The sequence below is a fragment of the Vigna umbellata genome, chromosome 4 (genome assembly GCF_029865625.1).
Source record: "Vigna umbellata cultivar VRB3 chromosome 4, Vumbellata_1.0, whole genome shotgun sequence".
Lineage (NCBI taxonomy): Eukaryota > Viridiplantae > Streptophyta > Magnoliopsida > Fabales > Fabaceae > Vigna > Vigna umbellata.
Window position 1 is genome coordinate 73572121 of NC_142168.1, and position 14013 is coordinate 73586133.

A 14013-nucleotide genomic window follows, 5' to 3' on the forward strand; every position below is an offset into this window, starting at 1 on the left:
AAGATTGTTTTGTTTATTATAATTAATGCGGTCACGATTAGAACTTAAGGTATAATAAGTAATTAGTTTAATGAATAACTGTTTCAAATAACTTTTGATTATAATCAGAAATTGAGTTTATGATTCGTTTCGAATTTTAATTATTTTGAAAGTCTATAACAACAAGCATATAAAGAAAAAAAAAAGTTGTTATTTAATAAAGTAAAACCTTAAATAAACAAGTCCTAAATTTTATGAACATTAAAAGTTTTTGTCAGCTAAACGAAATTGGATGACCTGCAATGATAGTTGGGCTCATCAATTTGCTTTCTGCACCTATCAGTTCAAGCCCAACGTACCCACCTACTATGAAGGAATAAAAATTACAGTCCCAACCAAAACCAACCACTGTTGCATTTGAGTCGAAAGCTGAGAGTGATTCTCAAATTAGGGTTCCAAGAAATCAAGAAGAAGAAGAAGATGTCGTATCTGTTGCCTCACTTGCACTCCGGCTGGGCCGTCGATCAAGCAATCCTCGCCGAAGAAGAGCGTCTCGTCATTATCCGATTCGGTCACGATTGGGACGAAACTTGCATGCAGGTAATTCTCAATTTCAATTTCAATTTCATGTCATGTCGTGAGTTTGAGTTTCGTGCTTTAAATAATGAATTTCATGTTTTGAATTGTGAATTTCAAACTGATTAAACTGCATATTGTGAACTGTGCTGGTTTCGATTTGAATTGCAATTATTTGTGATAAATTGGGAGAATAGATGGATGAGGTGTTGGCGTCGGTGGCGGAGACGATAAAGAACTTCGCGGTGATATACCTGGTGGACATAACGGAGGTGCCGGATTTCAACACCATGTACGAGCTCTACGATCCTTCAACGGTCATGTTCTTCTTCAGGAACAAGCACATCATGATCGATCTCGGCACTGGCAACAACAACAAGATCAATTGGGCTCTCAAGGACAAGCAGGAGTTCATCGACATCGTCGAGACCGTTTACCGCGGCGCGAGGAAGGGTCGCGGTCTTGTCATTGCTCCCAAAGATTACTCCACCAAATACCGCTACTGATTCATGGGGATCTGTAAAGTAAACAAACGAATTATTCTGCCATGTTACTTATATGTGGTGGTTGTGTGATTGATCGTTCTGATATGCACTCTAAACCCTTTGAAAAAATATGTCTAATTTAAAATTTAAAGTAAAAATATATTTGTCTGCTTTAAATCTGTTTTTATAATTATGTAAATCACCCACTACCACTATCTTTCATTTACACTTTTTTTCTATAACAATGTCATGTACATTATAGTATTTTTTTCTTGTGGCTGCTATGTACTTATAAATGATCGTTGCAGAAAACCAAATACACAATATAGTTACAATTTGCATTTATCTTATAAAAAATTTTGTTCCTAAAATATTGGAGCATTGGTGTTCATGGGTATGGAAATCTGTCTCCACAAGATTGTTTCAGCAAAAAGAACATTATGTTGTTTTAAAGCGCATTATAAAGAAGTTCATTGCGCCTTCATCCTAGGCTACTATAAACTCTTTCCTTCCATTATATTTATTTTATGTTGGTAATTATAAACATTGTTTGTGTTTTAATTCTAATGAAATATCACTGTTCAGAGTTACTAGTCTCTACTTTTCTATTATTAGACTTTTATCTAACAAACCTAATTCATTTGTCTAGCTTGGCTAACATGTCATTTGATTGAACTTCCACCTTAATGATGTGAGATTACTCTTGTCATTTTCTGAATAGTGTTGTTTCAATAATTATTTGGTCTTGAATGAGTGTTTGTTTTCACATTGAATTATCTTGAATAACGTTTTTAGGTGCTTAGTTTTCTGTAGAGGAATTGATTCTGAATTTAGATTGGATATAGTTTTTGCATTCTATAGTTTAATCAGGGTTGTTGATATGTTGAATTCAACTTTTGGGCTTATAATAGGCACACGAGGAAGTGTGCAGAAAGCCAATTATAGCAACTAGAAGTCAAGTGGTATTTGGTTTACATCCCTGGATTTTGAAAACCAATTGAAACACAATCCAATTATAAGCAAAACTACAGGCTTGGATCTGGAAAAATGGGAACTTTAGCTTGCAAACTGTAACAATAAACTTTTCATCGAGTAATAATTGACTTTTTCCCCCAAACACAATATACTTTTATATGTCAGTGTTAAGGGTAGATGACACCAGAAGTTGATAAATGTCTGTCCAATGTCACTCACAGTGTTTAGTTATGTACTCGCCTCTGCCCCTACTTGAAAAATAGTGAAGGACCTGTAATGAAATTATCTCCCAATCGCATTTGTCAATATTGGGACCCTGTGAATGCAATTTCTATAGCAGCTTTATCTTTAGTCTTGAGGGTCTGTGAATTGTATGCAACAGCAATTGCAGTTTTTCCTAGGTTTTCCACAATATCAATTATTTCCATGGGCTTTTTGTCAAGAATGAAATCTTAGTAGAATTATCCGTGGGAACTAACAAGGATGAATTCAGATGGTATTCCAAATCATATCAATGATAGTACACAATTTGATCTGGAATAAAATACTATTTTATTTCTCTTGTCGTCTTTTTATCACATTCTATTCATTTCGGCTTATTTGTGAACACCATGTTAAACTTTAAACACTGGGAAATCGTATTTGTCTTTCGCCAAACACTAGTGTCGTTTGAATAACTCATTTTCAATTTTCATACATGCCATTTGGTTAACACTCAAACAATGATTTTTAAGCAGGCCGAAAGGGTTTAATTCTTCTAATTATGATTCTTTAACAATTTAAATTTTGAACTGGCTGTCTATTATAAATATGTATTGACAATTTAATTCTTTTTGATATTTTTTTCTACTATATACAATTGAATGAAGAACAGTTCAATTGTTTCAAAATTTTAATAAATAATTTTAATATGCGAGACAGTTATTAATTTTAATTTAAACAAAAAGTACACCATTGCATTGACTTTGAACTAATGAAAACACAGTATTTACATTTTTTATTCTATTACAATAATATATGTACTTAAATCTTTTTATTTACTAAAATTGTAAAATTGCTCAACTAAAAATATGATATATCCTTTAACATCGTGAGATAAATAAGAGACCGTAATAGTTTTAATTTATTATTGTGAATAAAAGTCATAGTAAATTAAATACTGCGTTTATGGCCATTTTGAAGAAACAATATTTTCTTCCGTTATTACTCAAGATTTGTTTGGAAAAGAAAAGAATCCAGAATGAAAGTAAAATGGTTCAAAATAGTGCGGTAGTAGTGAAGTTCTTGCAAGTTGATCAAGGATAATCTATAGAAATCTTTTAAAAAAGTAGTAAATGTTGTACTAGAATTTTAAAATAGCATAACAATTTTTCTTCGAAAATACATAACAGAGTGAAAGAAAATGGGATAGCATTTCCTAATTCTTGTGCTGAACAGAGTGAGAGATTGTTATACATAATCTACTGTGATTCATGTGCAATTTTATATACCTTACACCTTATTACTTGTATCTATATCTTTGCTACTAAACTTTAAAGTACCTAATATGTACTTCTATCTATTTTTACTTCCAATTAAGACCAAAAGTTCTGTAATTGCCATTCCAATCATGTACCATGTAGCTGCTGCCAGCATGCCCTGCAACCAAGAGCTATTAACAATATCCAGAGCAAGAGAACCACCCACATGTTCTTGCAACTCATGTGTTGACCCAAGTGTCTGTACATGAACTGTAACCACTGCAGTCAATGCAGTAACCATTGGTAGTCCCCATCTAATAGGGCTATTTTGATTCTCATATGATTCATGATCACTTTCCTTTGTGTTTTTCTGTCCTTTAGTGGTAACTGAAGGCTTCTTAGGTGGGGTTGGAGTAGCAGTAGTTGTAGTTGAAGAAGGAAGAACATGAGTTGAAGGAGTCCAATAATCCTCTGGATGAATACTATTTAATGGGGCTTGATGTTTGGTCCTTGTCCTTTCTCTGACTTTCTTCCTTGCAGCTGCGTCTCTGAGCTTGCTGATATCTGGTTCAGGCAATTTATAGACAACTCTTGTCATGCTTTTTTCAGATTTTGATGAGCCACTTGTTGAGCTAGGTGTTTGCCAGTATAACCAATTGGAAATTGATCTTATTGCTTGAATTGCTGACATTCTTGATTCTCTTTGGAGGTCTGTTTCCTGTGAGAAATGTACTCAAGTTAATCCACAATGGAGAATGAATACTGAGTTAAGAATGCAAGTATGGAAGTTTTGCATAATGAAAACAATTTTGTCATGTCTTTCTTGCTCTCTCATTTCAAACTAACCTTAGAATACTTAGAAGCTTTTTCCTTTGATTCCTGGAATCTAGTCTGAAACTTCTCCACGTCTACAAATATGTTAGCAACACGAGCTCCTGCTGTATGAGCTGCACCTACTCTTACATTGCCACGTGGTTGCTTGGACATCAAGAACTCCAAAGCTGCAAGGTTGGACCTCTCAACAACTCTATAAAGCAGAAGAATGATTAGTCACATGTAAAATGGAAAAGGGAGAATCATGATTTAAAAACTCCTGACCAAGATACTTTCCATATTAACAACAAAACAACAAAAGCTTTTCCTAATAATTGAGATTGACTACGTGAATTTGTTGAAATCCAAGTGTGTCTAAGTCCAACATTGGATAGAAATGAGAAAGTAAAGCATTATATAAGGATGAAAGATCCATTAATCCATTGTCTTAAGTTTTGGATAGAGAGTGATGTCAATCCTTTATATGGTTAGATCATTGGTGTTTGTATCTTTCAGTGAACCCCTTCTCGATAGATCTAACAATGATATCAGAGCTCATGGTTTGTCTCGGTGACCGAAGTAGAACACTACATAAAATTCCCAAAATATGAAGCCAAATATAGAATAGTACATACAGACTTACGAAATGCAATTGACAGGGCAAGATTCTATTGCCTCATCAATTTTTTGTGGGGAATCAGCCCACTGAGCAACAACTCTTGCTCTTCCATAAACTGATTCAACAGCAAAAGTCTTTTCAGCTAACAGTGCACATTTCAGGCAACCAACACATTTGATCTCGTCTACAAATATTGCTCGCTGCTCACTTTCTGATCCACACCAAACCGAGTATATGGGTCTGCCAGTGAAGCCTTTGAATTCTGAACTCTTTGCTTGCTCCTGCACCACATGAACACTCTTGAATAAACAACCAACCCAAACAAATTGAAACACTATCCAAAAACATGGACTCACTGACACATTCTGTCAGTTCAAACGCAGTATTTCATGATTTTCTGCTTTTCTTTGTCTCATGAGACAAGCAGTGTATCCATCTCCCGACCCAAATACTATTTTATAATCAAAGACCAGAAATGGAGTAAGCCCCAATTTTGATAAACTCCTGAACAAACACTTCAAAGGAAAAAAACACCAGACAAAATGAGTCAAATTTCTGGTGTATGTTCAGATTAACAGACAACCATAAGAGTTTAATTTCCTTTGACTCAAACTATTAATCAATCAAAATTATGACTTTGTGATAATTGTTGTAAAAATCAACAAGCTCCTTAGCTTTCTCGAAAAATCTCTTCTAACTTTTGTCATAAAAACCACAAAATTATGACTTTTATGATAATTGTTGTAAAAATCAACAACCTTTGCTCATCCAAACTGCTCCTAAAACTTGAATTGGATAGAAGAAAAGATCAATTAGTCATAGAAACACAAGTGATGAATTGACAGGAACGTCATAACACGAGATGAGTAATGAAAGATTTGGCTTTATTGAATTCCCTCAAAGAAGAAATCCTAGAATTTGAGGGAATTGAAGCTAGGAGGATGTTCGTGTGGAACTATGTCCTTACCCAGTTCGAAATTTCGATTGAACAGTTTGTGAATCTAAACTTGGACTCAATTGTAGAAGACGGATCAAATTGATTTATTGACACAATATATTAACCTCAACATGAACTGTAGAAGAGAAAAAACCTTATCATAGGCATGGCGTGCATTTGGGTCAGAGAGAATGGAATAAGCTTCATTAAGTATGATGGCCATGTCATGACCAGAAGGGCCAGCAATGTCAGGGTGGCAGCGCTTCTGAAGATTGCGATATGCCACTTTCACCTCTGACTGATCACACGAGCTGTCTATGCCCAGAAGCTCATACAAGTCAAAGTCTATCACCGATGATGATGATGATGATGATGATGATGATGATGAGCCTTGCATGTGAGGGTGGAGGTGGATGCATTAGACTTGGCAAAAGACTTGTGGAGGCTTGAAGATCCCAGTGGTTTTTTGATGATGTGTGAAGGAAAGCATAGAGATGCAGATGCAGATGAAGCAGTCGCCATGTTCATGGCGATGTTGGTGTTGAGGGAAGAATGAGTGTGAGAAGAACAAGGCAAGGAAAGAGGATAAGACATCATCGTATCATATCGTAGAGTTTGAAAACTTTGGTACTGTAATATAAGAACATGACCCACGACAGCGAACCATGCAAGATATTTTGCATTCTCATGTAACTTTTCCTGAAAAGGATGCAAGATACTTATATTTCAACATAAAGTAGATCTTTTAAGATTTCATTTTCTAAATTTGTTTTAAATATTAAATATGTTTTTGTCTTTTAATATTAAATCTAAACTTTTAAAGTATTAATGTAATTTGGTCATTTGTTAGTAATGTAGTAATAATATTATATATGTCATGTGTCATTTTTGTTTTATATTTTTTATTTTGTAATTTAAAAACATTATTCACGTGTCAGTTAATAATTTTGTGTAATATGATAATAGTAATATCACGTATTAGTATCGAAATTAAGTTTCATTCTCATATATTCAATTCAGTATATATATTTATTATATTGTTTAATTTTTTAAATAAAATAATTCTGTTTTTTTAAATTAAAATCAAATTTAATTTTATACAAATGTTATAATGATATTTATAATAAATATTTTTAAAATTATTTTTAAACTAACTCTAACTTTATTATTAAAAATATAATTATTTGATTTAAGATTGAATCTTTTATATGTAATTTTTCATTTTGTTACTCTACTTATTATCAACGAATCTAGTTATAAAAAGAGCTAATAAAATATTTAAAAAATTAAGTTTATTTAATTTATATTTTACATTAAATTTTTTTAATTTTAAATTTATTTATATTGATATTTTATTACACCATACTTTAATATTATTTTTTATTTGAATTCATATTCCAAATAATAGTATAAATTTATAAAATAAATTAGCAGTATAACATTTAATAATTTCTATGAATTGATTTAAAAATAATTCCAAAATATTTAATAAAAATGTAATGTTAATAAAACAGTTATTATAACATTATATACAAATTAAATTTGATTTTAATTTAGAAAGGGACAAAATTATTCTATTTTAAAGTAAAACTGAATTGAACCAAAATAACAAATATAAAGATTAAAATAAATATAAGATAATAAAAAATAACAAATATAAAGATTAAAATAAATATAAGATAATAAAAAATATCATACGTGACACTGTGATTACAACATCGCACTATCACAAGTGAAGATTTAAAAAAAAATTAAAGAAAAACAGAAAGAAACAGGAATTAACACATGACATATATGTAATTTTATTGCAATACACAAGAAAATGATCAAATTATATTAATTTTTCAAATGAGATCCAAATGAGTAAAAATAAAACTGGGAAACCAACTTGAAAATCTCTAGTTTGACATTTTGTAAACATTAAACTGATATTCTATTAGTTAAAATGCAGACCAAGTGTATTAGATGAATTGTCATAATGTTACAAATACACGAGTTTTGTATAATATCACAAAATCAAAGATATATTTGTGTTGTCAATCTACATTCTTGATGAATGAAATGAGTGAATGAATTAGAAAAAGATGAGTATGAAAGAAATAAAAGTTGAGAAAGAAAAAAAAAAGTTTATTGGTGAAGAAGAATGTTATATTGAAGTTGAATCAAGGGCACTTTGGTTTTCCATTTTTGGATTTCCAGTTGTTATAACATGGACATTCTTTCTTGTTACCGTAAGTTCCAGACGGAACACATAAACATTTTTTACAACACAAATTACAGTAGGTGAGACACCTCTTCTTAACCCAAGTCTTTGAACAACGATAGTCACATTTTCCTGGACATTCTGAAATAATTCATGTAACACATTTCAATTCATAATATTCAATTTAAATCCTAATTTATCATCTTTTGAAAATTTCATCAAAACAAATACCTTTTGGTGTAAGAGATCCTTCGCTACCACCCTACAAGAGAAAAAATTTATAAGCAACACTTTCATATGTTGTACCAATACTCTTAAAAGACTTAGAAATATAAGTATATGTTAAGAAATGAACTTTTAAGCATAAATCAATCTCACAAAATTAATTTACAAGATGAAATTTGCATATACTTTATATTGTTAATTGGCTTTGTTTCTAAAAGTATAAAAAGAAACATAAACATGACTAACATAAGCGATGTGCGTAACAAAAGTCATGACCAGAAAGAAAATAAAGACGTATATAAATTTAGTCATAATGCTTGAGTAGAGAGATCTTATAAGAGAATGAATAGTCAAAAGACTATGGAGGTGGATGAGTTATATAAGCCTAGACCCTCCTAATTCAATTTGATAATTATGCATTTTGTCTCTATTCACATTAATATATTAGTGTCATCTCATTAATGGATAGTTAAATAGATATTCAATGTTTTACCTTCTTTATTAAGTATACCTCTTCGTATCCTATTTTATAACTTTTTAATCCAAGTCAATGATCTTATAACACAAATAGTTAATTAATATTTTGTTGTTGTTCATATAAATATATATTTTCAAGGTAATTTTTTTTTTTCAATATAACTCATTAACACTCTAATGCAGGTTAAGGTGTCATTGGGCCGATATTAGGCCAGTGAAAGGTAAAAGTCCATAAGCTCATCACAACTATAGTATAAATTAAGGTCTCAGGTATGACTTCAGACGAGATTGAACACACTTCATATTATGCATTACCTGCATCTTTTGTTATAACTGTTCGGTCATTTTACTGACTTGAGCGTTGGAGCACCTTTAACAGGAATGGTGAGAATACTCGGTTAAATCTTAAAGAAGCTAAATTGGAACTAGATGTGTTATCTAGGAGATTAGGAGTGGTGTAAGAATAGATAATAAGAAGTGGGTAAACTCCATCTAGACAATAGTCTATGAATATTTATTTAGTTTACTTAGATGAGTTGACATGAATATATTAACGTGAATAGATACAAAAATCATAATTATCAAATTGAAATAGAGTGAGGATATTTGTCTATATAATCGTCTGTTTATGTGGCTTTTGACTCACTTAAATTTTGTTTCATTTTGGAAAAATATTTCTTAAGTCAAATAATATGACTAACTTTGTGTGCATCTTTATTTTTCTTTTCACCATGGCTTTTGTCACTCAACTAGCTTATGTAAGTCATATTTTTATGTTTCCTTTTATATTATTTTGAAAGTTTCATATTTATTAAAAAGTCAATTCAAACTATATAAATAGGTATGAATTTTATTTTATAATTTAATTTTATCAAATTGAGATATACTTAAACTTTATTTCTTAATATATATCTATATTTCAAAGTCTTTTAAGATTATTGGTATATAGGAAAATGTTGCTTATAAAGTTTCTCTATTGTACATGTACAGTGTGGTGACAAAGGATCTGTTACACTAAAAGGTATTTGTTTTGATGAAATTTTTGACAGATGATAAATTACAATTTAAATTGAATCTTATGAATTGAAATTTGTTACATGAATGATTTCAGAATGTTCGAGGAAATGCGATTATCGTTGTTCAAAGAGTGTAGCTCAGAAGATGTGTTTCAACTACTGTAATTTGTGTTGTAAAAAATGTTTATGTGTTCCGTCTGGAACCTATGGTAACAAGGAAGAATGTTCATGTTATAACAACTGGAAAACCAAGAATGGAACACCTAAGTGTCCCTAATTCAACTTCAATATAATATTCTTATTCACCAACAATTTCTTTTGTTCTTTCATCTCATCTTCTTTTAATTATTTCACACATTCCGTTCACCAAGAGTATAAATCGATAACACAGATATACGTTTGATTTCGCGAGATTATACAAAAACTCATGTCTATAAAGTTACAACAATTCATCTAATACATTTGGTTAGCTTTGTTTAACTAATACATTGTCAGTTTAATGTTTACAAAATCTCAAACTAATATATATTCAAGGAGATAATAAAAGTTAGTGAAAAAATATAAAAATTCAAAAAGTTATTTTATATAGTCTCACGAAATTGATAATATGTATTAGATCTATTCATGTAATTGAAAAATGGAATTTTTTATTTATTTTGTTTTTATATTTCTTTTGTGTTCTTTTTCAATTAGTAATAATATCTTCTTTATATGTTATCTTTCTTTTTACCTCTTCCTTGTTTGACCTTTCATAACATGGAATCAAAGCTTTGTTATATTGATCATGGATTTTATGTTAAGACAAGATCGTCTATAAGACTAAATTGTCTAAACGTCTTTATATGTTTTAAAGTTTAATAAACAACAATAAAAGAAATGAGTATATGACAAAGTGTTATCATCAGAAAAACAATATAGCTAAAATATAAGTGGTTTTTGAAAAAACTTTGCAAAATTTAAATACCTTGAGGAAAACTTCAATAAACACAACAATACTTGAACAAACACACCACTAAATAGTTTCCTTATTTAATGTGTCAATGAGAGTCTTGCTGAATGCAACTCATGTTATACATTGCTAAGGGATGATCAAACAAACTCTCAATATATCTTGATAGATGAAAGTGTAAAAAGATTTTTGGAATCTACACTAAAATTCTTAAACGATGTTCTTAAAACTTGTGTTCAAAGATACATTGCTAAACGTGTTTTGAACGAAACAGAAATAACTTAAAGAAACGTATATAGGTTAGACGATACCATATGCCAAACGATCTCCTTCATCAAATGCTTGGTATCTTACTGAAGAACTTAAATGGTATCTTACTGAATAACTTAAATGACAAAATCCTACCTTAACGATAGAAAACATGAAAAGCATTTTATTGTTCTGAACATGCTTTAAATGCCATTAAATGCTTAACATTTAAAAACAACAAAAAGTGTAAGAGAAAAGACATATATGTTGCATACATATCTACTCTACTTTGTGCAGATTACCTGTTACATGCATTCACCTGCTTCATCCTATACAAATTAAAAGTGAATGTTAGAGACAAACAAGACATTCACAGAATGTTCACTCTATCAAAAGTCGCGCTAAAAAGTTTGTACAACCTACTTTTGATAAAGAACTGAAAAAACATGTTTGTTCTAACAAGTTGAGTTTAACCAACGGCTGCTACCTACGACAAGGCTAAGAAGATCTAAAGATCAAAGCAAAGTAACGAACATTTTCTTGAAGCCTATATATTGAAAAATGTCAAAGAAAAGAGCAAGAGAATAAGCACACAAATACAAAAAAAATATCTATGAGGAAAAGAAAAGCTCAAAAGAGAAAGGAAATACTCTCAAACTTCATTGAATTATAAGCTTACATTTGTAAGAAGAAAGAAAATTTATGAAAATCTGTTAGATTGAATTGTATTATATACATATTCTCTCTACGAGAGTAACGGTCTAAGGACTTGTACAAAATGTGATTGATTGTAAATTCTGAAGAGAATTCAAACACTTTACGTTTATCTTTGGGTTAAACGGTAGCTAGACGAGTTCGTCTAGTGAAAATCAAGAATGGGTAAAACTCAACTAGACAATGCATCAGAAAAATGTCGGGAGTGTCTAGGGATAGTGGTGAAAAATATTGTGCAACCAAGAGTGAGTGGAACTCGGTTCTAGTCAGAGTAACGAGGGCTACTTGTGTTTGTGTACTGGTTTTATAATTTTATTATATGTATTATTTTATTGTTTAGATGAATTTGTTTTTGTGGAGTTTGAAAAACAGTACCTAACTGGACAAAATTGAAAGAATTTGAGTACAGGAAAAGAGTAGTTAAAAGGAAACTCCTTGAATAATGTTATGGGTATATTTATACAATTATGTCGTTGACTTTTTTTATTTTATAAGCGGATGATTATTCAAAACTTGATTTTATAGGTATAAGATTTATTCAAAAACAAAACAAAATTTACATTAGAAAATAGCAAAGATGGACATAACAAAATTTGGAAATTCCAAATCAATTATGTAATAATCAGGTCCTACATTTAGAAAAGATGCATGAGTGTAAGAGAATATAGTCTTTAACATATTTGGGGTATTTTTTTTTTCTAACAATTCAATATTCTTTTTTTAAGTTAATTTTTTTTATATTCACTTTGTAACTATTAAGTATTAGTAAATGTTGAGAGTAATTTTTTATATTTAAACTAGTAAAAACACATGCCCACAATGTGTATTTACTTTTTTTTATAACAAAATAATAAAATTATAATTATTAAATTAAATATAAATAATTTTTACAATTTAATTATAAATAATTTTTATTTATTTTGTAAATTAATTTTATTTACTTAATTTAAAAAATAGTTAAATATAAAAAATGATTAAATTTAAAAAATAAGTTAAATTTAAACAAAATGATACTAGTGAAAAAAAAAGTGAACAACACAATAGAAACATTTATACATAGGTATAGATGATTGTGTTAGTAAATTTTTGAAAGTTAACAAATAACATGGACAAAAAAGATAAAGAAGTTATCAGACAGACAGTTACAACAGATTTTGAAACACTACAAAGTATACTGTTGTTGTTAACTGTTAACGTTTTAGTTTCCAGAAACTTGTTCCGCCATATATCTACTATTGTATCCACATTAACACAGAATCTTCATTCTACCATTTTGGTTTTTGCATAACACATGAACAAGAAAAAGGGAACAAATGTAAAAATCTGTCATCTGTCATCTGTCATCCATGCATACAAAGATACTTGTAGATTATCATTAGGTTTACAACCATGTGTCACCATATTTGGCTATTCATAATAGTGTATAAATTATGATACGATTGTGTATTTAATCCTGATTAATATTCTTATTTTCTTATTAGGATGATGATGATGATGATATCATGTACCAATTTACCAGTTTTGGATTAGTAAGTTGAAAATATATATTCACTGGTGGGAACTTACTTAGTATTGTATTGGTTTTAACTCACTAAGAACTGGAAGATGATCTAATATTTTGTTTGAAGCACTGAAGTTTATTGTCATGTATTGTACCCAACATATGACAGAAAATCATACAAGATTTGTTTGTACTTAAGAACATTGATTTACATTCAGCCTGTTCTAGAGGAAAATATTAATGAAGAATTTTATTCTATTTAGTCATAATAAAGATTAGTCTTTCTTCTTTTTGCAACCCCTCTCATCAATTCTTCTTTGTATCATTGAATAAGGCAAGCATCAACCATTAAAAGCCTGTTTTGAATGCCAGATTTCTACAAGATTTTCAAGATTATTTTGATTTTCTGGGTGATGTTATAACTCACCTTTTAAGGGTGGTATCATGGACATTTTGAAGAAACAATCTTATAATAATATACCATTATTACTCAAGAATTGTTTGAAAAGGAATCCAGAATTAAAGTAAAATGTTTCAAAATACTGCAGTAGTTGTGAAGTTGTTGGAAATTGATTAAGGGAACTCTTTTTTCACATCCACTTTATGTAGATAATCTCATGAAATCTTTCTATAATAAACAAAGTTAATTTCTCCGATTTTGTCATGTTTGCTTCACTGTTACAATCAAGTGAACTTTATAGTGCTTAATGTCAAATTTACCTAATAATTGTATATTATATTTTAGGCTGGAGAAAAGGCCTGCAATGAAGAAGAATTAGATGCTAGTAATCTTTGATATGTAAAAAGACCAAATAAAATGGGTGCACCAAAAGTT

The 14013-nt window shown here is 30.1% G+C and overlaps 3 protein-coding genes and 1 pseudogene across 4 annotated transcripts; 2 read left to right on the forward strand and 2 right to left on the reverse strand.

Annotated features, from left to right (window-relative positions):
* Positions 1–372: 372 nt before the first annotated feature.
* On the forward strand, positions 373–1217 carry LOC148201229 (thioredoxin-like protein YLS8). The gene is made up of 2 exons (XM_088113940.1): positions 373–579; positions 753–1217. The coding sequence occupies exons 1-2, from the start codon at positions 460–462 to the stop codon at positions 1059–1061; spliced, it is 429 nt and encodes a 142-aa protein (XP_087970066.1). The 5' UTR covers positions 373–459; the 3' UTR covers positions 1062–1217.
* Positions 1218–3408: 2191 nt separating this feature from the next.
* LOC124821911 (chaperone protein dnaJ C76, chloroplastic-like) lies at positions 3409–6456 on the reverse strand (annotated as a pseudogene). The gene is made up of 4 exons (XR_015785457.1): positions 5999–6456; positions 4932–5188; positions 4322–4502; positions 3409–4193 (listed from the first exon to the last, which is right to left on the reverse strand). The product of XR_015785457.1 is annotated as a chaperone protein dnaJ C76, chloroplastic-like (transcript).
* A 1494-nt stretch (positions 6457–7950) lies between these two features.
* Positions 7951–8621, reverse strand: LOC148201230 (peamaclein-like). The gene is made up of 3 exons (XM_088113796.1): positions 8519–8621; positions 8279–8309; positions 7951–8188 (listed from the first exon to the last, which is right to left on the reverse strand). Exons 1-3 carry the CDS (start codon positions 8582–8584, stop codon positions 8007–8009), a joined length of 279 nt encoding a protein of 92 aa, XP_087969922.1. The 5' UTR covers positions 8585–8621; the 3' UTR covers positions 7951–8006.
* An 820-nt stretch (positions 8622–9441) lies between these two features.
* LOC148201231 (peamaclein-like) lies at positions 9442–10042 on the forward strand. The gene is made up of 3 exons (XM_088114699.1): positions 9442–9507; positions 9740–9770; positions 9861–10042. Exons 1-3 carry the CDS (start codon positions 9442–9444, stop codon positions 10040–10042), a joined length of 279 nt encoding a protein of 92 aa, XP_087970825.1.
* Positions 10043–14013: the final 3971 nt, after the last annotated feature.

Coding starts and splice junctions, on each gene's coding strand:
- LOC148201231 (XM_088114699.1), top strand. CDS start 9,442: ATGACTAACTTTGTGTGCATCTTTATTTTTCTTTTCACCATGGCTTTT. Junction 9,508..9,739: donor TTGTCACTCAACTAGCTTAT/GTAAGTCATATT, acceptor GTACATGTACAG/TGTGGTGACAAAGGATCTGT. Junction 9,771..9,860: donor AGGATCTGTTACACTAAAAG/GTATTTGTTTTG, acceptor GAATGATTTCAG/AATGTTCGAGGAAATGCGAT.
- LOC148201230 (XM_088113796.1), bottom strand. CDS start 8,584: ATGACTAAATTTATATACGTCTTTATTTTCTTTCTGGTCATGACTTTT. Junction 8,310..8,518: donor TTGTTACGCACATCGCTTAT/GTTAGTCATGTT, acceptor TTTCTCTTGTAG/GGTGGTAGCGAAGGATCTCT. Junction 8,189..8,278: donor AGGATCTCTTACACCAAAAG/GTATTTGTTTTG, acceptor GAATTATTTCAG/AATGTCCAGGAAAATGTGAC.
- LOC148201229 (XM_088113940.1), top strand. CDS start 460: ATGTCGTATCTGTTGCCTCACTTGCACTCCGGCTGGGCCGTCGATCAA. Junction 580..752: donor GGGACGAAACTTGCATGCAG/GTAATTCTCAAT, acceptor TTGGGAGAATAG/ATGGATGAGGTGTTGGCGTC.